The sequence below is a fragment of the Harpia harpyja genome, chromosome W, assembly GCF_026419915.1.
Source record: "Harpia harpyja isolate bHarHar1 chromosome W, bHarHar1 primary haplotype, whole genome shotgun sequence".
Classification (NCBI taxonomy): Eukaryota; Metazoa; Chordata; class Aves; order Accipitriformes; family Accipitridae; genus Harpia; species Harpia harpyja.
The window spans coordinates 14,761,482-14,788,255 of record NC_068968.1 but is presented as its reverse complement, the minus strand read 5'-3'; the positions used below and the strand labels follow the sequence as shown (position 1 = coordinate 14,788,255).

General features: G+C 42.9%; 2 protein-coding genes and 1 pseudogene across 7 annotated transcripts; all 3 read right to left on the bottom strand.

The window, feature by feature from the left end:
- Positions 1-570: 570 nt before the first annotated feature.
- Positions 571-5,322, bottom strand: LOC128136132 (alpha-ketoglutarate dehydrogenase component 4-like). The gene is made up of 4 exons (XM_052775293.1): positions 5,202-5,322; positions 4,377-4,440; positions 1,968-2,170; positions 571-702 (listed from the first exon to the last, which is right to left on the bottom strand). The coding sequence occupies exons 1-4, from the start codon at positions 5,238-5,240 to the stop codon at positions 685-687; spliced, it is 324 nt and encodes a 107-aa protein (XP_052631253.1). The 5' UTR covers positions 5,241-5,322; the 3' UTR covers positions 571-684.
- Positions 5,323-5,586: 264 nt separating this feature from the next.
- LOC128136133 (centromere protein H-like) lies at positions 5,587-15,170 on the bottom strand. 6 transcript variants are annotated; one of them, XM_052775294.1, is made up of 5 exons: positions 14,771-15,021; positions 14,013-14,061; positions 11,681-11,737; positions 10,683-10,746; positions 5,587-7,446 (listed from the first exon to the last, which is right to left on the bottom strand). In XM_052775294.1, exons 1-5 carry the CDS (start codon positions 14,811-14,813, stop codon positions 7,339-7,341), a joined length of 321 nt encoding a protein of 106 aa, XP_052631254.1. In that variant the 5' UTR covers positions 14,814-15,021; the 3' UTR covers positions 5,587-7,338. The 6 variants fall into 6 exon arrangements, 2 of the variants coding, with proteins under 2 accessions (XP_052631254.1, XP_052631255.1); XR_008233270.1 differs by lacking the exons at positions 11,681-11,737; positions 14,771-15,021 and adding an exon at positions 15,030-15,170 and having other exon boundaries at positions 7,870-10,746; XM_052775295.1 differs by lacking the exon at positions 11,681-11,737.
- Positions 15,171-16,069: 899 nt separating this feature from the next.
- The window catches only part of LOC128136061 (G2/mitotic-specific cyclin-B1-like), a 34,886-nt pseudogene continuing 24,181 nt past the window's right edge, over positions 16,070-26,774 (bottom strand).

Genomic DNA, 26,774 nt, shown 5'->3' with positions numbered 1-26,774 from the left:
TTCAATACCACAGGTTACAGCACTACACGGCTCCTTGGCTTAGAGTGACTGACGTTAAGGCTGTTGGCTGTACCAACCCGAGATGCACAGACACAGCCTGGCTCACTTCTGCATGCCACGTGAAAGACTGTAGTTAGGGACTATGCATATTAAGGACTATGCAAGTTAAGCCTAGAGATCAGGTATATTGTGGACTTCTAACTGTAATTGGACCCAAAGGGCTCTCTTCTGAAACAGTTAATAATTTAAATAATCCCAGAACAACCTATTTTTATTTTTTCCCAACCTCAGATCTGATATTCAGTTGTATAACTACTAAAAACCACCACACAGTCTTAATAATCTTTGAGAATACTTCAGTGTCCCTTTCCTGCCTATAAAATAATTCCTGATGAGACATCTGAATCTTTTTAAATAGAAAAAGAAAACAACTCAGTTCTATTGGCAAGTTCGCAAATGGCTAATTAGAAAAATATTTTAATGGTAGGGACATCAAATGCTAGTTAGATTTTCTGTTGATGGCTTTCTGAGTCACTAATATATACTGTGTTGTGTCAACCTTCTCACCCTTCATATAGGTTTTAATTAAAGTTATTAGTATATAATCATAATATTAAGGAAATGTCTTTATTGTGAATATAATACTTCATTCTTCAACAGTGGCAAACAAACTATCTTCCATACTTATTCTGGACCTCCACGCTGTAAAATAAAAGCAGACAGTTAAATATATTCCGCTAAAAGAACAGGAAATGGAGATCAAATCTTTTTCACTGTTCTAGATTAACAGCGTTCTAGTTTTAATTTCTGATTTAGACATTGATTTTTAATCTATATAAGAACATGCACGGAGTGTCAAAGTATCAGCATCTACCCATAACAGCTCCATTTTTTTCAGGGGAGAATACAAAAAGATCAACACCTGCAACCTATAATTATAGCTGCTTCCAATTCTCCCACTCTGAAGAAACCTGACTCTTACTCACTTTAGAAAGGTCTGATAAACTTCTGTTTACTACTGTTGTGTTTTAGAATTATTTTCACTGCCCAAAGTGCAAAGTAAAAACAAAGCCAAGGTCAGTCATTACAATCTTTGAGAAATCAGAAAGGTACTCAATTCATTATTTTACCAACAAAATTATTTTACAACTTACCTCACCATTAGAAAATTTATGCTAGAGGTCAAGAAGTGTATTACTATGGAAAATAAATAATTTTATTTCTAATTATAATACCCTACTGATATACATGCAGGAAAACTGATTTCCTCTACTAACATGATCACACTGTAGGTGTCCTTATCATTTAACAAAGCTATGTAAGTGTCTTTTCATTTCAAACTCACACCCATCTCTCCAGTTCTTCAAGTTTTGTGCATTCTCCCTTTTTAAGCATCAGTGTTTACAACTGAAAATTGTTACAGAACAAAAGCAGGTTTTTCTTGCCTTTCATGTACAATGCCATATTTGCAAATATTGCAGAAAATATTTATATCAAGTTTAATAAAATGTTTCCACTACTAGAAATACAAGAGTTAACTTACTAATACATAACTTACAAAAACTAGTTTGAGAAATATTTTGGGCTTCAGTCACCTGGTAATAGCCTTTGCCGGTTTAAGAACAGACTCCTGTGCTCCTGTCCAGCATATTCAAATTACACATTAAACAGCTGTTACAAAACAGGTAGTGACTGTGATTAATGTAGGCTATGACTATCGCTAGCTATCTGCATGTCAGTTTTAAGTCTGTATCTCTAATCAGTGATACCACAAGCTACTAATTAGTGAGAGTTGGGTACTTTGTGTATTAAGATTTTGTAGTTTTGGTATTGTGCATCAAAGCTGTGAAAACTCTGAGTATACACTTACCAAGAATTATAATGTAATACCATATTTTAAACTTTGAAGAAGGTGTAGATAAATGCTAGGTAAATACAGACAATACACACCAATAAATGAAACTTACTTGAATATATTCAATCTCTTCATCTGACATAAGTTTCCTTCTGTATTTCTGAGGTAAGGTTCTTGCTAATTCAGAAGTGTCTGGTATACCTTGTACTCTAATAACAGATGAAATATTTTGAAATGCTGGCAATTTGCCTCCTACAGACTCCTGTGCTTTTGAAGCATTGAGAGATGGCATACTTGCTTGTAGAGATTCCTGTACTGAAACCCAGACTGCAAAACCATTACAGAAATATAACAAGACTGTAAAATGAATTAGTGAGCAGCCAATAAAAGTTACCAGTTATTGACAATTTTCTTCATTATAACAAATAATTAAAAGAATTAAAAGATACTCTACTTCTCACAAGCTGTTTTTATTGTTGTTAAATATACCAAGAACACAGTGAAAAAATTCTGAAAGTAAAAGAAAGCATATCCGAGTGGCAGAAATACTGATGTGGAAACAGAAGATAAATCAGCATGTATCCTAACAAAGGCTTTTTCACTGGGAAGCTGTACTTGCAGAAAAAGCATATAGTATCAAATGTGTGTGTGGAGAAGGTTATGTAGAAACATAACTAAGATAAATAACTAACATCCACTAAGATGATGCTTTTTGTTTACTGCAACTGTAAAAACAGACAAGTGAAAAAGATGTAAAGGCTTGCAGAAAAATAAAGCTCACAACTATGACATACCACAACATGCAATACAATGCTGTACCCATTTTTAATATTACAAAATGGCATCAACAAAGGAAGGTCCCAAACAGAGCGAGGAGGAAGAGAACCCATCAAAAGGAGCACAATCTGAACAGGGGGCATGCCATTAAGCTGAAATTTTAAATTTTAAGAGCAGGAGGCAAAGGGAACAGAAGATGAAAACAGAAGAAAACAACACACAGGTGATAATAGTTTTGGCTAGTAATGACTACAAAGTATTTTTGTTTCAAGAAGTAACACACCTTATATATGAAAAAAAAAAGAAAGTTTCTCCAAATTTGTTTTATATACCACATAAATGTTTAGAGATTTGCCTAAGATTTTCCTCTATCGTATGTTTTAAAGTCTGAAGTATAGTTGGAATAGAAGCATTAGCCAATTAAAAACCTGAAGTCAAGACTCAAAAATACCCGACCTAATACTGCTGTTGCTTAAGCTCGGATACAGTCCCTACTACAGTTTCCCCCCCCTCGTTTGAGACCATCATGTTGCAGTAGTAATATGATAATAGTATTTGACTGGCCTTTTAAGCACTCACATCCCTAAAAGTATAGTCTTGATCTGCAGAGCTCTGTTTAGCTATATAGAAGCAACAGTCTGGTATGGTGAAACAGTTATTGCTACAGTGTTCAAGCAAAGTGAGGTAGATTGCAATTTACTAGTGAGGCAACAGAAATCAATTAAGGTAGAAAAGTCTAACATACTTAAAATATATAGTCACAAAAATCTTCTGATGCAAAGATAAACGTGAGCTAAGTAACATGTTTTTAAGCCTTTGAGAAAGCAATTCACTGGCATGAGAGGTGGTGCAATTAGCTGAACTGGGCACAAGATACAAAATTCTGACTGGAAGTTATCGCAGAAAATAGTTCCTGAAGAATTCACAGGTGAGTCAGAAGTGGCAGTGATGTCCACTGTAGATACTCTGCAATGTTAATGGATAATCCCAAATGTCATAATGCTGTGGCAAATACGTGGTACGGTATCATTTCTAAGCAAGTGAGAATAACAACAGAGCTTCTTAAAACATCTACTACTTTAGTTTCAAATGCTTTATTGACTCAAAAGGAATATTAAAACAACATACAGCTCATTAACTTTGATGTCTACATGTAACAGTATTGGGGTTCCTATAAACATAGCTATGGGTATAAAAATTAATGTCAAAGATTGCAATGAAGTTAATTTTTTCTTAGCATTAATTAATAGCACAAGGAAACACTTTTTAAAATGTACAGTGGGATGGTGCTCTCAGCTATAATCAGGGTTTTAAATACCACAGACACTGCACACTCCAATTAGGAAAAGAAAGGATGAGGAAAATGCAACATCATTTCTGCAAATATCACCAAATACCTAAGGCTGCTTTAAATTGACTTGGGCACTATCACTTCAGGCAAATAGTATTTGCAAAGACGGGACTTAGTATATAAGTAGGAAAACAACACTGGAAATCTTTGTGAATCTGCCCTGACCAAGAAATAAAGACATGCGTGTATTATGTATATTCCCACAGTTGTATAGAGTCTGAAAAGGAAGAGTCAAAGAGTTGCCTTCAAACTAAAACAACTATGGTTCAGAAACCCTGCTCAAAATCAGTTGAGTCGCATAGTTGAAGCAGAAAAATTGTGTGCTGGTTCTTATATAAAACAGTTCATGCAAAGAAATGTGGTGCAAGTTGTATCTATAGATGAAATACTTACTTTTAGGTCTAGGACTACTTTTTCTGTCTGGGAACTTAATTAATGGAGTATGTGGCTTGACTACCTAGAACAAGACAAGGTAGTAGGAGAAACAGGAAAAATAAAATATATTTCTAGACAAACATTAACTTTACAATAATAAAATGGAACATACAACATATTAAACAACCACTTCTATACTGCTGCTTCATGCACCACCACTCTGATAAACTTACTACTTAAGTTCTATCACCCTAGTGTTCAGAACAGGAATAAGCATTCTCTTCCTTTTTTTCACAGCAATCAGTGCGTATGCAGAAATAGCTACCACAGTAGCATAAATGGAATGATAAAGTTTTAGCACATGGAATTGCTAGCTGTGCTCTGCCTGTACATATTTGTTCAGCTAGCTGGATGGGATTGACTAGTTCCATTAAGAAAAAAACCTATAAATTATAAAGCCTGGTATTCAAAGCCACTCTGCTTATTTTTGAAACGTCTTTTCAAGAAGACTCCATGTTTCATCTTCACCTTGAAGGGAAGACAGATGGCTTAGAAAGGAGATGCTGGCTAGCGCCCTCCCCTCTTCAACAGCGCACAAAAGGGGCAGCCCGCAGGCTGCCTGGTAGCACCTTTTGGTACCAGGAGAACCAGGCACCGGAATCGCGCCACCAGGCCGACCCCGCCGCATACTTCTTCCCCCGCGCCAAGAACACCGGCCTCTCCGGCGGCATCTCGGGCCTCAGCCACCTCGGGCCCCGGCGGCCGCGCGCGAGGCGAGGCCCGCCACCTGCGCCGGGCTCCCGGCCTCAGCCACCCCCCGGGCCGCAGGCCGAGTGCTGTTACCTGAACGACTCTAGTGGCGGCCGCCATCTTACTGCCCATGGTGACGACAAGGCACCGAGCCCCACCGCCTGCGCCTGAGGGGCAGCACAAGGACACGCCCGCTATGGGCGGGGCCCAGAGGAAGGGCTGTTGGAGGCAGTGCCAAAATACAGGGGCAACGCATTAAAAGTAAAAAACCGCTTCAAGTAGTTCTGCGTTTTATTTCAATTCGATCAAGACACGACCAATCCACCTTTTAAAAGGTGACAATCACTTATAAAGAGTGCCAATGTTTTTAACATATTACTGTGGTTGGACGACCTTGGCTAGACACCAGGTGCCCGCCAAGCTGCTCTATCCCTCTCCCTCCCCAGCAGGACGGGGGGGGGGGGGGGGGGAAGAAAAAGGCGAGATAAGGACAGGTAGATCACTCAGCAATTACCGTCACGGGCAAAACAGACTTGACTTAGGGAAAATTAACTTAATTTATTATCAATCAAATCAGAGTAGGGTAATGAGAAATAAAACCAAATCTAAAAACACCTTCCCCTCACCCCTCCCTCATTCCTGGGCTCAACTTTACTCCCGATTTTCTCTACCTTCTCCCCCCCAGCAGCACAGGGGGACAGGGAATGGGGGGGTTGTGGTCAGTTCACCACACCTCTACCACTCCTTCCTCCTCACACCCTTCCCCTGCTCCAGCATGGGGTCTGACCCATGGGAGATAGTCCTCCACAAACTTCTCCAACGTGGGTCCTTCCCACAGGCTGCAGTTCTTTACAAACTGCTCCAGCGTGGGTCCTTTTCACAGGGTCACAAGTCCTGCCAGCAAACCTGCTCCAGCATGGGCTCCTCTCCACAGGGTCACAGCTTCCTTCGGGCACATCCACCTGCTCCAGTGTGGGGTCCTCCATGGGCTGCAGGTGGATATCTGCTCCACCGTGGACCTCCCTGGGCTGCAGGGGGACAGCCTGCCTCACCATGGTCTTCACCAGGGGCTGCAGGGGAATCTCTGCTTTGGTGCCTGGAGCACCTCCTCCCCTTCCTTCTTCACTGACCTTAGTGTCTGCAGAGTTGTCTCATATTCTCACTCCTCTCTCTGGCTGCAGTTTCTTGTTGCGCAGCAACTTTTTCTCCTTCTTAAATATAAATATGTTATCAGAGGCGCTACCACCATCGCTGATTGGCTCATCTTTGGCCAGCAGCAGGTCCATCTTGGAGCTGGCTGGCACTGGCTCTATTGGACATGGGGGAAGCTTCTAGCATCTTCTCACAGAAGCCACCCCTGTAGCCCCCCCGCTATATCAAAACCTTGCCACACAAACCCAATACAATTACACACTACGATTTACTCAATTTTCTTCAAACATGAAGGTGCAATGCAACTGTCAATGTAAAAATACATTTAAAATACTGCTTAGCCACATAGTTAACAAGATGAAGTCACCTCTTCCATTTTACCTACATTTTCTCTAGGGTTGTCATATTTTGCCATGTGGGACAGCATCTACAGGTTGCATCTATTCCTGGATGCTTTGCTTAACTAATCATCATATAGCACAGGCACAAGTGATAGTTACAATTAAGAGTATAAACTTTTTGGTGTTTAAAATTATACATAATGCTTTAATTAAAAAAAAAAAAAAATAGGCAAAAACCAAATACCGACTTAGTTAAGTTTTCCAGTTTGGGCTTTCTACAGGGGCAGAGCAGGGTCATGGATCCTGTCTGAGCTCTGCAGCCTCCTCCCCAGGGCTTGCTGGTGCCTAGAGGAAGAGCTGTGCTGGGGTACTTATCCCTCCCAGAAGGTAGGACAGAAATTGTAGAGCCTTGGTTTAAGCCCACTTTTACATAAAAGCTCGAAATACATAGATTATTATTCTTTCTTGTGTTATTGCTGCCTTTCAGAGGGAAATGAGCTCTTGGGACAGGACAGCTATGAAGTGGCTCTTCAGTTAGTTTTATCAGCTATGCTACCTGTCTGAACATTTGTTGTGTACCAGGAATTAAATTTCACTTCTAAGAGTTGCATGGTCACATTCTGAGTCTCTAGAAAGAACAACTTCCAGAAAGGTTAAATTTTCAAATTCTTAAGTGATGCATATTAAGCTATATCAAGTTTAGTATATTGATTACATACACTGTATAAAATTAAACATCATTTCTCCTGACTCACAGAAAAGAGACTTTTTTTTTCAAGCTGTAGAACAACTGCCTTTAAAGATGGATCTTCTGCCCAGTTAACTCTGCTTCCGATTATGATATTCTATGAGAAAGAAAGATTATTGGTTAAAAAAGCCTTTAAAAAGGATTATTCCTATTAAAATTTCTCAAAAGCTGTGTTTTTTAATTTTTAATTTGGAAGCCCTTTAAATTCACAGCAGCATTTGAAATGGGTGGGATGGGGGGAGAGAAGAGAAAGGGAAGTATTGGTTTAGATCCTATTGTCAATACATAGGAAAAAATACATAGGAAAAAAAATGGTGCTTTGATTTTTCTAGAGGTGCTGGCACACCATCCCTATTTTAAACATAGAATTTAGAGAATATATATATAATTTTTTTTTAAGCACATGAAATAAAGTTTGCCTCAAACACAAGATAACACAGTTTCTAACATTCTCACCTTGCCATTCTGGACTGAAAATGGGAGTTATTAAATTTAATCAAAGAAGATTTGTTCTACTTACAGCTCAGAAGACTTCAGGAATACAAAACAGAAGGTAATTCCAGGAATCTAATCCAAAACCTAAAATGTTTAATTTCTCGAATTGAGATGTAACATTATTATCAATGCAAACTAGTAGTAGATAAAGTATGCAACACAATCATGTGGCTCTTTCTGTCCTTGAAATTCTTCTGATCATCCAAATTCAGAGAACAGTTAATATCCTGTCTTCTACCTGAAGCCCTCCAATATATTCTCTCTTTTCCCCAGCCTAAGTTTTTTTAATAAACTTTGTGTATACTTAACTGGGATTTCATAAACCCATTCACAAGCACTGCAATTGCCATTCACTGTGCCTCCCATCTTTGTACTTAAGTCACTGATCTGTGGGGTCAAGCGAAGAAAGCCAGGACAAGTCACACAGTGAGAGGCAGAGTACCAGACTGCAGCACAGTGTACGTGATCTTTAGTAAAGCCCCTCTGAGCACAGGATGCTGCAGGAGGCCCTTCCTCCCCATTCCAAATCATGAGGTTTTCTTCCTCACTTTGTGTGACCCCAAACTCCAGATGACCTGCTAGCCAGCTGCATGGATACAGACTAGTCAGCAGCATCTGATACATGGGTAACCAAGAGGGTGAAGGCTACACTGCTGAACATTTTTGGAGACTGGCCTTGGCCGCAGGCAAAGGCTCTCACAACACTGCAGTAGGTGACAGAGAGAAGTGCATGTGGTCAGAAGGAGCAGTCTGGCTCACTGGTATCATGGGATTAAGACCTACTTATTTTTCCTAACCATGAGATTGGGAAACTGATTTGAGGGATGTAGGGGTGACTCTCAGTGTAAGGAAATATAGCCACTGCTGTGACAGACATTCTCCTAGAAGATGCATTATTTTTGTACCTTTAAGGCAACAAATAAATAGATTGATAGACTGTTTCTAAACTCAATAAATAATTATTCCAAAAGAAGTCTGTGATGATTTCATACTTTTAGCCTTTAAAACAATAAAGTTTGCTTTTCATACAGCAGTTTTTTCATTACCATCATCACTTAAAGTTTTTAGAAAACACAATTTTGTTTGAAGTTACTTTTACTACACAGTATGTTATCTCAACTGTAATGCAAAACTGCAAACTTGCTTCTGAAAGCTATGGACACATTACCTAAAATACATTTTGAATTCATGTAGTCATCTCTCTAAGTTATTACGTATCTTCTCTAGCATTTCATCTACTTCCATGCTCACTAGTTCCTCCTTTTTTTTTTTTTTTTTTATCATGGTATGAATTTGCAGTAGTTTCTGTCGTCCAGCTTGTTTTAGTACTGTTCCATTATCAGGAAAACAAAGCATTAAGAAGTAGTTCAGTGAACAGTAGAACCAAAGACATGCTTTTTCTTCACAGACATCTAAAGCACTTCCATTGCAATAACCCTAACTTCTCACTCCATCCCTTTCCTCCGATATACCTCAAGATATTCCTTTCACACAAGAGACAACACGTACATTGATACCAGGTAGCCACAGCACATCGACTAGTTCCCTGGCTGCTAGCAAAACAAAGTATTTTGTATGCTGTCTGCATTTCCAACAGACACGGACAGTAATTTGAACATCTCTCCTACATCCCATCTTTGGTTGTCACAACTATTATAGTCAGAGATGTTTAAGACCTTTTTCCCCTTTTTAAAATTTGATTGAAAGCAAGTTCCAAAGTCATACAAGGGACATATGGACAATGCCAGTGAATATTACTAGTTTTAATAGGAAAACAGGCTAAAAACTAGACTGAATAAAAACATTTAGGGACAGTTCATACATTGAAAGAATGCTGACACAGCATTCCTTCCCTTATTTCTGAAGATGTTAGGGTGCTCATTTTTCCTATAAAGACAAATATTTCATTGTGCTTGTTCATTACTGTCAACATATACACCACTTCCTATGCATGAAACAAACATTTAACAGTTGTTAAAACTGTTGGCAAACCTGGCCATATGGCAGTAGGAGCATTCAAAAAACATATTTACCTTAAATTCTGAAGAGTGACTTCAAATCTAAATTTGACCCACTCTAATAAGCATACTAGATACCAACATATATATTATTACACAAGTTCTTTGTAATTAAATCCCCTCCTCTATTCTATAAACATTTCACAAAGGTGCAATCTGACAAAAAAATCCTTTAGGTGTTGTAGGACTGATTTAAATTACTAAATGAGGTGTAATTTGCTGGGGAGCTTACACTGAATAATAAAACATCACCACATTCCTTTTGAGTATCTTCTTGCATCTCTCGTTCTAACGTGTCAGTCTCATGCTCATGTAGACAACACACCAGCTCATTTTTACAGTACTTCATACTCTTTTCAGAAGTTTTATAACTGTATTGAGAGTTTTGTAGTTACTTCAGATGTAAATTAATATTGCTACAAGAAGCACTTTAAAATAGGAACTGTACGTTCAAATATAAAACAAAGTCAATATAACTAACACACAGAGTATTTTCCTTTTAATGTCATTCAATTTCTGTTCCATCTCATGTGCTTGCTGAAAGAAAAAAAAAAAAGTACTTTCCTAGACTCCTGTCTCCAATAAATATTGATAGATGCTAATTCAATCCACAAAAGCAGTTAAGGGCAGCTCTAGAACCAGACTTTCTTACATATTCAGTTTAAGTAATCATTTCAATAATTTTAACACCAGTAGAAAACACACCCTTTGGCCACATATTCAGCTTCAAATGACTTGCACATTCCTGTTACTTTCAAACCATGCCCCTGCCCGTATTGAGGTTGGCAGACCTGCACAACAAGCTACAACTGACATTTACCTGCTGAGATTCAAGTATTGCAGTGCTGAGCAGTATTATGTGTTTCATAGTTTCCAAGATCAGACTAAGGAAGGAAACACAGTTGCATACCTTAAGACCATTAATAAGCGTCAACAGCATAAATGTTTTAACCAAAGTTATTTGGATTAAACAAACAAAAAAAAACAACCAAAGAAAAAACCCCACACCATTTCCCCTAACACCAAAATAAAGCATATTTTATTTATTTTATTTTTTTTTAAAACCTACACCCTTTCTTTTTTACAGTTATCATACTAAATATTGTTGTAGGGGCCAAATAGTCTCCTTACTTCCCCTCTCAGTTTCCCTAATGTTTCAGTTACATTTCCCTAACATTTCAAATCATAGAACTTGGGAGGCATCAAGGAAGCCAAGACACCTGAGAACAGCTAGCAATTGGAGCTCCTGAATTCTGGCCTGTGGCAGGAACATCATGGAGATGCACTGTTTTCAGCTGTATTTATGTCAGAAATTAAATTCCTCATATTACACTTCAAATACATACATCCATTAATATCGGACAGGATATTAAAAGTTCATTTTAAACATGTTTGAAACCTTTGATTCTTTTTCAAAGACATTAAGCTCCTACACAATTAATTAACAAAGGCAGCAAAAGAGGCAAGGCTCTGTTAGAAGCCTGTAATATGTGCTCAGCTATTACAAATGCAGGTAATTCGTGCATTAAAGACAAAAAAACCTCTTAACTACAAACAGTTCTCACTAGTGAATCAAAAATTATAATCTGTGTAATCAAAGGTTGGTTAATTCAGAGCCCAAATGTAAATCCACCCTGGGTATAAGTAGTCTGATCATGCGGATTCTAGCCAGAAGGTAGACTGTATATAATCCAGTAAAAACTAGAAGAAGAAAGCTTGCTCTTAAAAAAGGTACAATGAAGTAATGTAGAAATGTGTTGCATTAAACTGTGTCAAGTCATTTCCTTTCTAGCCATCCTTTCCCCAAAAACACCTTACCATGAGTCATTATCATTTTGTTTCACTTTGTTTCTCAGAGCATCCGTAAGCTGGAACCTGCATAGTGTGGGGAAGAAACATATAACCGATAAGAAACTGAGAAGTTAATTTAGATAAATATCGAAAGAGATTTCCAAGGTTCCATTTATGTTCGCTTTCACATTGGAATTATACATATAAAATACTCAGTACTTTTTAAATATCACACTTCTTAAATAACAGGGCTTAACTCTCAAGACAAGAAAGGCATTGTATTGGAGTTGCATGGCAAGGTTTTGGTAGCAGGGGGGCTACAGGGGTGGCTTCTGTGAGAAGATGCTAGAAGCTTCCCCCATGTCTAATAGAGCCAGTGCCAGCCAGCTCCAAGATGGACCTGCGACTGGCCAAAGCTGAGCCAATCGGTGACAGTGGTAGCACCTCTGTGATAACATATTTAAGAAGGGGGGAAAACTGCTGCACAACAGCAGCTGGAAGAGAGAGGAGTGAGAATATGAGAGAGAGACAACTCTGCAGACACCAAGGTCAGTGAAGAAGGAAGGGGAGGAGGTGCTCCAGGCACCAAAGCAGAGATTCCCCTGCAGCCCCTGGTGAAGACCATGGTGAGGCAGGCTGTCCCCCTGCAGCCCAGGGAGGTCCACGGTGGAGCAGATATCCACCTGCAGCCTGGGGAGGACCCCACACTGGAGCAGGTGGATGCCCAAAGGAGGCTGTGACCCCGTGGGAAGCCCACGTTAGAGCAGGCTCCTGGCAGGACCTGTGGCCCTGTGGAGAGAGGAGCCCACACTGCAGCAGGTTTGCTGGCAGGACTTGTAACCTCATGGGGGACCCATGCTGGAGCAGTTCATGAAGAACTGCAGCCCGTGGAAAGGGCCCACATTGCAGAAGTTCGTGGAAGACTGTCTCCTCTAGGTGGGACCCCATGCTGGAACAGGGGAAGAGCACAAGGATGAAGGAGCAGCAGAAAGAATGTGTGATGAATTGACTGCAACCCCCTTTCCTGCTTGTGGGGAGGAGGTAGAGAATTCAGGGGTGAAGTTGAGCCTGGGAAGAAGGGAGGGGTGGAGGGAAGGTGTTTTAAGAATTGGTTTTATTTCTCATTACCCTACTCTGGTTGATTGGCAATAAATTAAATTAATTTCCCCGAGTCGAGTCTGTTTTGCCCGTGATGGTAATTGGTTGAGTGATCTCTCCCTGTCCTTATCTCGACCCACGAACCTTTCGTTGAATTTTTTTTCTCCCCCTGTCCAGCTGAGGAGGGGGAGTGATAGAGCAGCTTGTTAGGTAGCTGGCAGCCAGTCAAGGTCAACCCACCACAGGCATATCAATGATTATTTGTAAGAATAACAATGCATTTCTCTCTTGCCAAACATACTCAGACACCATTAAATCCCAGAGTCTACAGAAGGGAAGGTGGGAATTCAGATGAACAGCCATGTAACACAGGAGACATATAACACCTACCAACTTCCACCTTTTCACAGGCATTTATAAAATACTGCCAAGAACTATGCTTACCAATTTTTACAGTCAGACTTTCACATTTTTGCAGGACCTTTGGGGTTTACACATTTCAACATGTGATTTTTTTGTTGCTCTCTATGGTATCTCCATCTTCATTCCTACTGGTTCGATGGTAGTAATAACTCTCATATTTGTAACACACACTATATCACTTTGAAATCCTATTTTAATCAGAATTATGCATATGTACATGCATGCATGTGCGCACACATAAACAAACAGAAAACCTCCAAATAAACAGGAATCTACCTTTGTAAGACTAATGTCTTTTTTTGGAAAGAGACTTTTACTTTCTCCATTTCTCTTTCCAAATCTTCTGCGGTACAAAACCAAACCAAACCAAAAAAAACCCAAACAACCAAAAAAAACCAAACAACCAAAAAACCACCAACCAACCAAAACAAAACAGTGTGAAAAGAACAAGAAGTGTAAAAGTAATGTCACATTTTTAACTTGCTCTCTGCATGCCTGAAGTAAGAATTTTTCCTGCAAATCACAGATTATTCAGGCCAGGAATATTTTAGCATATGAAACTATGTTAGTGAATTCTAGCCATCACTAGGTTTTCAAATTTAGAAACCACATCAGATACTGAACTACATTAGGAGACTGAGTAGAATATTTCTTCCCCATGTTTTCTCTTAATTTCCTTTATTTTCACCAGAGTCCTGCAAAGTACTGACCGTTAATCCAGAGTTTTTACTAAAAAGGAGTAACTAGAAGAGAACCTCCAAGCTCAGTTCCCAAACCTTCTCCTCTTTTTTTTTTTTTTTTAAATATACGTCAAAAGTTTGAAATTATCACGACATACCTCTTGATAAGCTTTTCTTCAATGGCATGATCAGGGTAGCTTTCTTGACCTGCAAAGCAAGAACGTCACTAAAATAGCACAACAGAAAGACTTTTAAATACAATCTATAGAGCATAAAGGATAAGCAGCTTAATGGCTATACTAACAAGGTAATTTTTATTCCTACCTTCACACCTCATCATCTCTTCCACTGTTAGTGAGACTATCAATCAACTGTATCAAAGAAATAATTAGGCTCTAAAATATTTCCATTTAGTACTTTTTAGACACGCCAGAGCTGACTCACAGCATTGCTCTATATATGCAACTGGCTGGTCCAGTAGAAGAGGACATCGATAACAGAAACACAATGAGAACAAGAAACACCTTAAATCAGTATTGCTGCCAAACACTTTGCATTGTAAGGCTTCAGCCCCAGTGATCAGATTCCTGAAAGCCATCATCACAACTTAAGCTTTGTCAGAACGTTAGAGGGAGCTAAAGTGAAAATCCAAGAGGAGAAAGGGCAGTGGGCAATACTCATATGGCAGTTTTGTAAGCTCTCAAACATGTCTACAAGAGCTGTCTAGAAAATGCAATAAGATGCTCAGCCAAGAAAAACATTTCCTTGTTATAACAACCACTTTTTGTTAAATAAAAAAAAATTATTTTAAATATATACATTAGTCATGCCACATTCTTTATTACTGTAATATCGCATCTCATTAAGAGAAAGCACAGGGGGTTGTTGGAGGGAGCTAGAGTAGGGAGAAGCTTACTAGCATGAACTGCGGCGCTGCACTCCATGAGCTGCTGCTTCATCTGTTCCCTCAGGCAGGAGCAGAGGCAAAGTGAAAACGGTCAGACTCAGCGCCGCAGCCCAGGAAAGCAGGCACTAAGTGGGCCCTGCCGTAGCCACCGCCCCTCACACCCACCCCAGCCTGCTCAGAGCCGCCATCACCCCAGCGGCTCCCCCCCGCTCCGGTCTCCTCAGAGCCGCCGACACTCCAGCGGCTCCCCGCTCTCCTCAGCGCTGACCGGAACAGCATGAAGACGTCCAGTTTCGCCTCTGGCTCGGCCGGCGGCTCGGCCTCGGCCACCACGCCCAGTTCCCGCTGCAGCGGCTCCATGACTGCGCCTTCAAACATCCCCCGCGCGCTCCTCGACAGCGCAGCCAGCGATTGCTTCCGCCTGAAAGGACAGAGCTCCCCCGCAGCCCACAAGCTTCCAGCCAATCCCAGGCCTCTTCCTCTGTATTGGCCTTTCGGCGCTCGGCCGCTAGGTGGGAGGCGATGACAGTAATAACTGTTTCCTTACGGAATGGCCCCCAAAGTGGCAGTGAGGAGGGGCAGCCCCTAAATCAAAGCCCTGTGTTAGTCACCTTGCGTCAAAGGTCATCAAAAGGACATTCGTTAGTTGCTGAGCTTATTCCCCACCAAGCCCTCCCAGTAAAAAACCCTTGTAGTAGGCACAAGAAAGGAACAAGGCAGCCCCTTCTCTCAGGTATTTTTCAGATAAAGAACAGAAGGGAAGCTGGAGTAAAGTTAAATATTTGTAACAAGGGCAAAAAAATGGGGAGAGGGGTAGGCAAAGAACAATTATCGCTTCTAAGTGAAGGCAAATACAGCTCTGACCAGTATTTTACTAGAGGTAGAGCCGATATTTTTTAGATAAGCTATTAACAAAAATATACTACAATAAATAAATATTAAGTTAATAGAGCTGCACTCTAACTGTGGAATTTAGAATTTGACTAATCTGGCAGCAGCTAGATCTGCCACCATGTTTAGTGGAGCCTATGACAACACTCCTGCCTGTACACCTACCTGGAGGCTCAGCAACTCTGAAGAGCTAACCTCAGAGCTCACATAACACCTCTCAACACTATTCACAGTCTCTATATGGAGATGCCTCAGCCATAGGGGAAAAGTCAACTGTACTATCACAAGGAACACAAATAAGACAGCACTGGAGTAAAAGGCAAAAAAGTGCCTTATTAAAAGCCTGAAACACACGAATAAGATGCACTATGTGCCACTGTACATGATGTCAACATTCTGCTCAAGTTCACATAGAAGTTAGAACACTTTGGCCAGAGGTTTTGCTACATTCTGTATGACAGCAGAGTTCAGCTGTGTGAGGGTGCTTATCTTGGCATTTTTGCTGCTGGCATATTTGTTCTTGATTCTCTGCGAAGAGATAAGCTCAATTAATTTCACCCTGTTCATAAACTTACATTACACCAGCTCATCTGAGGCTTAGCGGGCAGGCCAAGCTAGTTCTAGCACCCAAGACCGGATTATGGCTGGCTCAAGCCACTGGCAAGATAGAGATCTTCAGCTGAAGTGAGCAGGTCTGATACAAATCTGATACCAGTGATTCAAGTCACAGCTAAGCTAACTTCAGAAAGCCACGCGTTGACAAGTGACCACATATACTCCCCACCTGCACCATGAACTTCTTACTATGTGCTTGGTAAGGCCCTGATTCACAAGAGTTATGTTCTTTGCCATGAGCTGCATAACTAGAAGGTCACTCTCAGTGCAAGACGTAGCATTGCAGAGTTGGTGTCTGAAAGGAAGGGAAGTTATTAGACAAGCCTACTAGAATGATCCAAGTTCATTGGATTCTTTGTCTTCTATTGGGCTCAGGCAGTTGCAGTCTCCTTTCTAACAAGGGAGGGTTAACAGTTACTGCCCTACTTCTGTCCCCTTGTAATGGGCCAAGGGGAGACAAGAACACACTGAGATACTGTTGTGGTTTAAGTCTAGCCAGAAACAAAGCACCATGAGGCTGCTCGATCATTCCTCCAATGCAGTGGGATGGGGAGGAGAAAATATAATGAAAAGCTCATGGGTTGACACAAGGACAGGGAGGGATCACTCACCAATTATGGTCATGGGCAAAAAACAGACTCAACTTGGGGAAAAAACAAAATCAATTTAATTTGTTACCAATGTCGTGGTTTAACCCCAGCCGGTAACTAAGCACCACGCAGCTCCTCACTCACTCCCCCCTGACCCAGTGGGATCGGAGAGAAAATCGGTTAAAAAAGTAGAACTTGTGGATTGAGATAAGAACAGTCTAATGCAACGGAAAGGGAAAACCTAATAATGATAATAATAACAATAATAAAAATGACAATAATAATAAAAGGATTGCAATATACCAAAGAAGTGATGCACAATGCAATTGCTCATCACTCGCCGACTGATGCCCAGTTAGTTCCCGAGTGGTGATCCCTCCCAGCCCCACTCCCCCCAGTTTATATACTGAGCATGATGTCATATGGTATGGAATACCCCATTGGCCAGTTTGGGTCAGCTGCCCTGGCTGTGTCCCCTCCCAACTTCTTGTGCCCCTCCAGCCTTCTTGCTGGCTGGGCATCAGAAGCTAAACAATCCTTGACTTAGTCTAAACACTGCTTAGCAACAACTGAAAACATCAGTGTGTTATCAACATTCTTCTCATACTGAACCCAAAACATAGCACTATCCCAGCTACTAGGAAGACAATTAACTCTATCCCAGCCGAAACCAGGACTGTATCCATCCCTTATTTTATACCATTTATGTCATGCTCAGGTCCCATACTTTCCATGACATCCTAATCAATCATCATGACCTTTTCCGTCCTTTGATATATATATACACACACAGATATCATTCCCTTAGTGTATGGGCCATCTCTGTAAAATGTCCGTTGAGTTCATTTAGTCCCCTACCTTGGGCTCCATCTGTCATACCAGTCTTTCTGGGCAGGAGGGATGGTGAGAAGCCCTCTCAGTTGGCAGAGCATGATAGGGCTTCTGTGCGGTGTGGCGAGCCAGTAACATTGGACGCAGTAGGAGGATCGTATGCAATGTTGGAGTGTTGCATGCTGAAGTCAGTTCTGGTTCCAACACTACTGTGCTTCACTCAGTTTTATCACAGTTCATTCTTGCTTGGTCTAAGTGATTCTTACTGTAATACCATGGATATAGCATATAACAATTGTAGTAATGATAACATACAGTGGCAGGGTTATATAGCAACTAACATCATACAGTTTAATTCATTGGCTATTCTCACCTAAAATTAAATCCCCTTGAGGCACACATCGGACTTCCCCATCCTTTCGCATCACCCACCAAGTGCACCCAGGTCCTTGAGCAAAAGCAATCCCACGAATGGGTTTACCTTTGCCTGAGGCAGGACTAACCCAGACTGTCTTCCCTAACATATTTTTCATGTTCACCACAGGGACTTTATCCCCTTTTACACTACGTAAAAGTCTGACTGGGCAGGGCCACCCCGATGGGCAGATCCTCTGGTGTTGACTAACCAGGTAGCTTTTGCTAAATGTGTATCCCAATGTTTGAAGGTTCCACCCCTCATTGCTCTCAATGTAGTCTTTAACAGTTCATTGTATTGTTCAATTTTCCCAGAGGCTGGTGCATGATAGGGGATATGAAACACCCACTCAATGCCATGCTCTTTGGCCCAGGTGTCTATGAGGTTGTTTCGGAAAGGAGTCCCGTTGTCTGACTCAATTCTTTCTGGGGTGCCATGTCGCCACAAGACCTGCTTTTCAAGGCCCAGAATGGTGTTCTGGGTGGTGGCATGGGGCACAGGATATGTTTTCCAGCCATCCAGTGTTTGTTTCCACCATTGTAAGCACATGGCACTTGCCTTGGCAAGTTTGTGGGAGTGTGATATAGTCAATCTGCCAGGCTTCCCCATATTTATATTTCAGCCATTGCCCTCCATACCACAGGGGTTTTAGCCGCTTGGCTTGCTTAATTGCAGCACATGTTTCACATTCATGGATAACCTTCGCAACAATGTCCATGGTCAAGTCCACCCCTCGATCACGAGCCCATCTATATGTTGCATCTCTTCCCTGATGGCCTGAGGTATCATGGGCCCACCGAGCCATAAATGATTCATAAATATTCATAAATAATTATGTTGCCAGTCCAGATCCACCCTAGACACTTCAGTCTTGGCAGCCTGATCCACCTGTTGGTTGTTTTGATGTTCTTCAGTGGCCCGACTCTTGGGTACGTGAGCATCTACATGATGTACTTTTACAACCAGATTCTCTAGCTGGGACGCAATATCTTGCCACAGTGCGGCAGCCCAAATGGGTTTACCTCTGCGCTGCCAGTTGCTCTGCTTCCATTGCTGTAGCCACCCCCACAGGGCATTTGCCACCATCCATGAGTCAGTATAGAGATAGAGCACTGGCCACTTCTCTCTTTCAGCAATATCTAATGCTAGCTGGATGGCTTTCACCTCTGCAAACTGACTCGATTCACCTTCTCCTTCAGCAGTTTCTGCAACTTGTCGTGTAGGACTCCATACAGCAGCCTTCCACCTCCGATGCTTTCCCACAATGCGACAGGATCCGTCAGTGAACAGGGCATATTGCCTCTCATTTTCTGAACAGTTTATTATACAGTGGGGCCTCTTCAGCACATGTTACCTCCTTCTCTGGCAATATTCCAAAATCTTTGCCTTCTGGCCAGTCCGTGATCACTTCCAAAATTCCTGGGCGACTGGGGTTTCCTATGCGAGCCCGTTGTGTGATCAGTGCAATCCACTTACTCCACGTGGCATCAGTTGCATGATGTGTAGAGGAGACCCTCCCTTTGAACATCCAGCCCAGCACTGGCAGTCGGGGTGCTAAGAGGAGCTGTGTTTCAGTACCAGTCACTTCTGAGGCAGCTCAAACTTCTTCATACGCTGCCAATATCTCTTTTTCAGTTGGAGTATAGCAAGCCTCGGATCCTCGATATCCTCGACTCCAAAACCCCAGGGGTCGGCCTCGGGTCTCCCCAGGTGCTTTCTGCCAGAGGCTCCAGGTAGGGCCATTCTCTCTGGCTGCGGTATAGAGCACATTTTTAACATCTTGTCCTGCCCGGACTGGCCCAAGGGCTACTGCATGAACAATCTCCTGCTTAATTTGTTCAAAGGCTTGTTGTTGCTCAGGGCCCCATTGAAAATCATTCTTCTTCCGGGTCACTTGATAGAGAGGGCTTACAATCCGACTGTAATTTGGAATATGCATTCTCCAAAACCCCACGACACTGAAGAAGGCCTGTGTTTCCTTTTTATTAGTTGGTGGAGACATAGCTGCTATTTTGTTAATCACATCCATTGGGATCTGATGACGTCCATCTTGCCATTTTATTCCTAAAAACTGGATCTCCTGTGCAGGTCCCTTGACCTTACTTTCTTTTATGGCAAAACCAGCCTTCAGAAGGATTTGGATTATTTTCTTCCCTTTCTCAAAGACTTCTTCTGCTGTGTTGCCCCATACGATGATGTCATCAACACCATTCTCCAGTGCAGCCTGGATCAGTCCATGGCAAATGGTGGGGCTGTGTTTCCACCCCTGGGGCAATCCATTCCAGGTGTACTGGACGCCCCTCCAAGTAAAAGAAAACTGTGCCCAGCACTCTGCTGCCAGAGGGATTGAGAAAAACGCATTAGCAATGATGTCAATTGTGGCATACCACTTGGCTGCCTGTGCCGCTAGTTCATATTGAAGTTCTAGCATATCTGGCACAGCAGCACTCAGCGGTGGCGTAACTTCATTCAGGCCATGATAGTCAACTGTTAGTCTCCACTCCCCATTAGACTTTCGCATGGGCCATATGGGACTATTAAAGGGTGAGCGAGTTTTGCTGATCACTCCTTGGCTCTCCAGTTGGCACATCAACTTGTGGATGGGAATCAGGGAGTCTCGGTTGGTGCGATATTGCCACCGGTGCACTGTCGTGGTAGCAATTGGCACTTGTTGTTCTTCAACCCTCAGCAACCCCACAACCGAAGGGTCTTGAGAGAGACCAGGCAGGGTAGACAGCTGTTCAGTGCCCTCCGTCTGCAAGGCACCTATACCAAAAGCCCATCGATACCCCTTTGGGTCCTTAAAATACCCTCTCCTGAGATAGTCTATGCCAAGGATGCACGGAGCCTCTGGACCAGTCACAATGGGGTGTTTCTGCCATTCATTCCCAGTTAGGCTTATTTCAGCCTCCAATACAGTTAGCTCTTGGGATCCCCCTGTCACACCAGAAATACAGATGGGTTCTCCCCCTTTATAGCTTGATTGCATTAGTGTACACTTTGTACCGGTGTCTACTAGAGCCTTGTACTCCTGTGGGTCTAACGTGCCAGGCCATCGAATCCACACAGTCCAGTAAACCCGGTTATCCCTTTCCTCCACCTGGCTGGAGGCAGGGCTGTGACGGTCTGACAAATTCAATGTCTCAAACATCCGTTAAAGAGCTTTGCTGGAGAAAACGGCCTCTGTAAAAATGCTGGAGTTTTGTGAACAGGACAATGTGGCCAGAGGAGAGGGCCCCACAGAAGGTGGGACCGCACTTCTCCAAAGCCCCAATTCCTTATCTTAAGTGACCAGGAGAAGGAACACAATTTATGCCTTCCTGGAGGAAGAAGGCCCCACAGAAGTTGGGACTGTGCTTCTATCTTAAGCGGTCATGCCAGCAGGAAAAGAGAGGCAACTCCGCAATGAACCCCCCCCCAAAACTCACCAACCGATTCCAGTGAACCCCAGGTGTGGGAACTGCGCATGTTGAGATCATCAACTAACACACTATAAAAGAAGAGAGAACGAGTCCTCAGTGCGCGCCCTCCGGAACTGGATCTCTACGCTGGCTGGACCAACGCTGGACCCAGGACTGGTGAAACCCTTCTCTCTTTCTTTCTTTCTTTCTTTCTTTCTTTCTTTCTTTCTTTCTTTCTCTCTCTCATTCTCTCATTCTCTCATTCTCTCTCTCCCTCTCTCCCTCTTTTCCTTCTCTCTTTTCCACAGTCCCTACACCTCATCCTTTTAAACATAAACCATTGACCAAGTCTGAGACTAGGAGTGGATCTAGCTGCCCCTGAGCTCCTCTTTGAGAAGGAGTCCAGAAAGCAAGGGGGTCTGCTCTGAACCTCGTGACTCAACGGGAGGGCTCTCCTTCTGACACAGTTTCATGTTCCTTTTTCCATTTCTTTTTCTACACCTCCCCTCTTTTCTCAAACAGCAGCTTAATGACATGTTGCAAGGTTCATATTAATAAGTTCATGTATACTTGGGCAAGGTTAGCTAGGTTGAATAAATGTTGATTGTTGTTTGAACTCCCCTGGTGTCGTTTCACCTTAATTCTGACAAAGGAAATCCATGAACCTCAGTCGCTCCAACTTTGGGACGCGACAAGGGCCCCTCTAGTATTCTAGTCAGAGTATCCAGTATTCACTTCTCGTAAAATTGGCTCAGAAGTCCCTTCAAGAGGATCAGAAGTAAGATCAGCATCTAGGACCGAGGTAGGTTTTCCATCCCATTTCCTCATGTCCTCTCCGTGGTCACATAGGTAAAACCACAGGGCACCTCATGGTGTGTACCTTCTATATTCTCTCTCTTGGGCAGAGGAATGCTCACTCCTAATAGCTGAGACATTGTTCCGTACAGGTGGGGAGTAGGACATATCCTCCTTGAATTGCTGGAAATCCTGGGATAGCTTCTGCACAGCCAAGATGCAGGCTTGTGGGGAGGAAGAGAGATTTTCTTCATATTGCTGGAGTTGGCAAGCCATTTAATCCACTGTCAGTGCCTCTTCATCCTTCCAGGTCATTACTGCCAGTGGGTTGGCATAGGACGATGGTGTGCTCCGTACAAACTTCCGCCACATGGGTCGTGCATTGGACTTTGTCTGGATTTCTGGGTAATTGTGCATTGTCTGTGTCATAATAAATCATCTTTAGCATGGCTTATTCCTTCAGATATTGGATACCTTTTTCCATGGTGGTCCACTTGCTTGACTGACATATAACATCTTCCTTAAAGGGGTACCTTTCCTTCACACTTGACAGGAGTCGCCTCCAGAGGCTGAGGGCTTGTGTCCCTTTTCCAATTGCCTTGTCAATGCCACCTTCCCTGGCAAGCGATCCCAGCTGCTTGGCTTCCCTACCTTCTAATTCCAAGCTATTAGCCCCATTGTCCCAGCATCGGAGGAGCCAGGTGATAATATGCTCACCTATACGGCGGCCAAAATCTTTTCGCATATCCCGCAGCTCACTCAAGGATAGGGACCGGGTTACCACCTCTGGTTCTGCCTCTTCCTCCTGTTCCCATGATGACCCTGGTTCACCTTCATCCTTCACTAAGTGAACTGATTTTTTTGTATATTTCTTCTTGTGTATTGGGGCAACTGATACTGGTGCGGGTTGGTTCTCTGGTTCAGCTGCAGTGCCTGTCGTGGGGGTTGGAGTGGCTGCAGTGCCTGTCGCTGGGGTTGGAGTGGTTGCAGTGCCTGTTGCCTTGTTGTTAGATCCAGAGACCTTTCCCTTGAGGATACTGAATAGTTTTGAACAGGGCTTGATAGGCATGGGCCAGGCCCCAGCACATTGCAGTGAGTTGTGTCTCCCTGGAATTGTCGGAGTGACAGCATACTTTTTCCAAATGTTCTACTAGTTCTTCAGGATTCTGCACTTGTTCAAGGGTGAAGTTCCAAAACTCTGGAGGTGCCCACCGCCCTAGGCATTTGCCCATACTATCCCACGCATCCTGCCACTCATAATTATCCAGCCTCTGGGGAAATCTCTGGGTGATCTTCTTAAATAGTTGTTTAACCCTAAAGAAGACCTGAACCACATTCAGGAACATGCTAGTTCCTAGTAAGAAGACCATGCTGGTTTCAACATCTGTCCCGTCCCACTCGGTGGGCTCAGGGGCGGTGATCTTTTAGATAGTCCATTGCTGCACGCAGGAGTCACGACAATGACTCAGGAGGGACAGAGAAAATTTCAACACCACATTTCGCTTGGCAAATCCCAGGGTAGGAGTCATGACAATGGCTCTTAAATGCTTGAAATATGTTTTATTTAACATTGACTTATAAACACAAGTGTGGCTAAATTTGGCATAGCAGATATTTTGAATAAAAAACTTGACACCTAACAGCCGTAGCAAAATATTCCTAACAAGGTAGGAGGAAGAGAAGAGATAAGAGAGAGAGAGAGAAGAAAGAGAAAAAAAGGAGAGGTAAATATCACCACCCTTGGATCCAGCGAGGAAAGAATCTCAGTAGTAACTGTCTGGATTCCTCAGGCGGCAGGCGCCTGCCTGGGGATTGGTCTCCCCCCACCTTTTATACCCTCCAGCATGCGTTGTGGGGTTTCTGAAAAGTTCTTGAGGAGGGAGTGGGGGGAGTCGCTGGTGCCCCCTTATCCCATTTAACTTGTTTACACAACTGCCATGGTAAGGGCCCGTGGAAAAACTCCAAACCTGTGACAAAATGTCCAAAGCGCAACCGCTAGAAAGCTTCCCAGAAAGACAATCGCCAGAAAGCCTCTTCGAGGCACGACTGCTGGAAAGCCTCCCAGAAACAGTTCACTACCCCACCTCCAGAGGGCATGTCCTGTTTTGGCTGCTTGCGGCTACCTGTTTGGTTGTTTGAGACAAAATGGTTGCCAGTCTCTCACAGTCTCTCGGTCCCTCACACCACCCCGTGGCTCAAACAACCAAAGGTGGTGTAGAAATCAGGTCCTCATCTTCTAGGGTAAGGTTCTCATCTTCTTGGGTGGTGATTTCAATATAGTGGACAGAAGGAGAGAGGAGAGAAGATGATAGAGAAGAAAGGGCTTGAGTAATCATACAGCGCATTATAGCTACGGCAATCATTAGGAATATAAAACCACCTAATAACATCAAACCTATTTTCATCAGCCATGCCCCCCATCCTGTGAGTCCCAAGGATCATAGAAGTGAGGTAAACCAGGAGTCAGGGGAGAGTCCGTTGAACCAGTCCTTCAGCTGCAAGGACTGGAAGAGTTCGGCGGTTTGGTCTGCAACCAAAGCTATTAAGGCAACAAGGCAAAGAACTATGAGAAATATTAAAAATTCCATGTATTTTCTTTACACGGCTTCTGTCTGTGAGTGAGGATAAGAAAGAGTCCTTTTCTATTCTTCCTTATCCTTTTTTTTGTACCTATAAGAAAACAGAAAAGAGAAAAGGAAAGGAAAACTCGGTTCTATTGAACCGGTTAGAAAGAAGGCATAATCCATTGGGTATTTATCCGGTGCTCTTTGCCGTGGGCATCTGTGGCAACCCATGCATAAATATTAATGGGGGTTTTCAAAACCAAAGGTACTTCCCCTATGGTGGGCAAGTTAACAAGAACAGGCTGACCTGGATAATGGAGAGGGTTTTTGGTGTCCTCTTCCCTTCTCCCAGAAATAATGGAAGGGGGTTTTGGACAGAAAGCTGTAAGTTTAGGACACCCATTTACTCCCCATCGGTCATTTATCTTCGTTACCGCCTCCCAGAGACGATTTGGCCATCCTGGTTCATGGGATTTGAGGAAGCGTTTCAGGAGCCCATTTGTCCTTTCAACTATCCCATTAGCCTGGGGATAATAGGGCGTGTGGAATACCCACTGTATCCCTTCTTCTTTGGCCCACTCCTGTACTGTTATTGCAGTAAAATGGGTCCCATTATCTGATTGTATAGTTTTTGGTTTGGGGAAGGAGCTAAACCAGATCCATAAGCCCTTCAACATATTTTCTCCCGTGGCTCATGCTACAGCTTTTGCTTGTACCAAACCTGACACTATTTCTACTCCTACGAGTACATACTGTTTTCCCTCTGATCATCTAAAAGGCCCTATATAGTCGATTTGCCAGGTCTCCCACAAACCCTTCCCATCTCGCAAATGGAGCAGGGTGTGTGTGTGGTGTGGTGTGGGGGTGTCTGCAAAGGGTGTTTTCCTAGTCTGGTGCGGCACATGCCACAAGTGGAAATTACTGTGCACAACTCTGGGGTTACAGGCTACCCCCGCCTTCCTGCTTCTCTAAAGGGATCTTTAACTCCTGAGTGCCCTCGTTTGAGATGCAGCCACTCTAGCAGATGTTCCCATTCCTTTTTCTCCTCTCCTCTGGTCATAGCTGCCAACCAGGTGAGGGAATCTACTTGATTATTAAGGATGTGTGCCAGGTGATTTCCTTCCTGGTGGGCAGCCACCCATCCCACGAATATAGGTTGCTGTCTGGACTCTTTTAATATTTCTTCCCATTTATCCTTTTGCCACACAGGCACTTGGTTTACTTCCCATTGATTCTTTTCCCAGAAAGGAAGCCATTCTGTACAGCCTTTGAATATAGCATAAGAGTCTGTGTAGATATATGTGGGTTTGGAACTTTTGTTTTCTTTTTTGATTACACTCCAAACGGCTACTAACTCTCCCACCTGGGCACTTCCCTCCCCTTCAGTTATGATTTGGTCCCCAGAATCTACATGCAACGCTACAGCCCAATATTTGCACACCTTCCCCTCCCTTTTTGAAGAGGCATCTGTAAACCACATGGTCTGCAGATGGGGTTTGTATGGGGGGTGCTTTCTCAATACTAGAGGGAGTGGGTTCCTCACTCAGGGTGTTAGGGTTTTCCTGTGTCTGGAGCATCTTTGGAGCTCCTTCCTGTATCTGGTAAATGTGAGAATAGTGTTCTAGCTGAACATACCATTTTCTAACTGTTTCCCATTGGGCAACCCCCGGGGGAGGAGGGGTACCTGCCAATACTGGTCGGAGAACTTTAAAAGGTCCCCTTAAAAGAATTGATTGATTCTGCACATTTTTTTCTGCTTCTTGAAGAGCAAGGCTTACTACAAAGAGCCCCTTTTCCCAGGTGGAGTACCGCTTTTCTGCATCCTTAAAGCTTCATGAATGGAACCCTATGGGGCGAGGGGGACCCTCCGGCCCGTGTTGCCACATATGTATGGATGCCCCACGTGTAGCA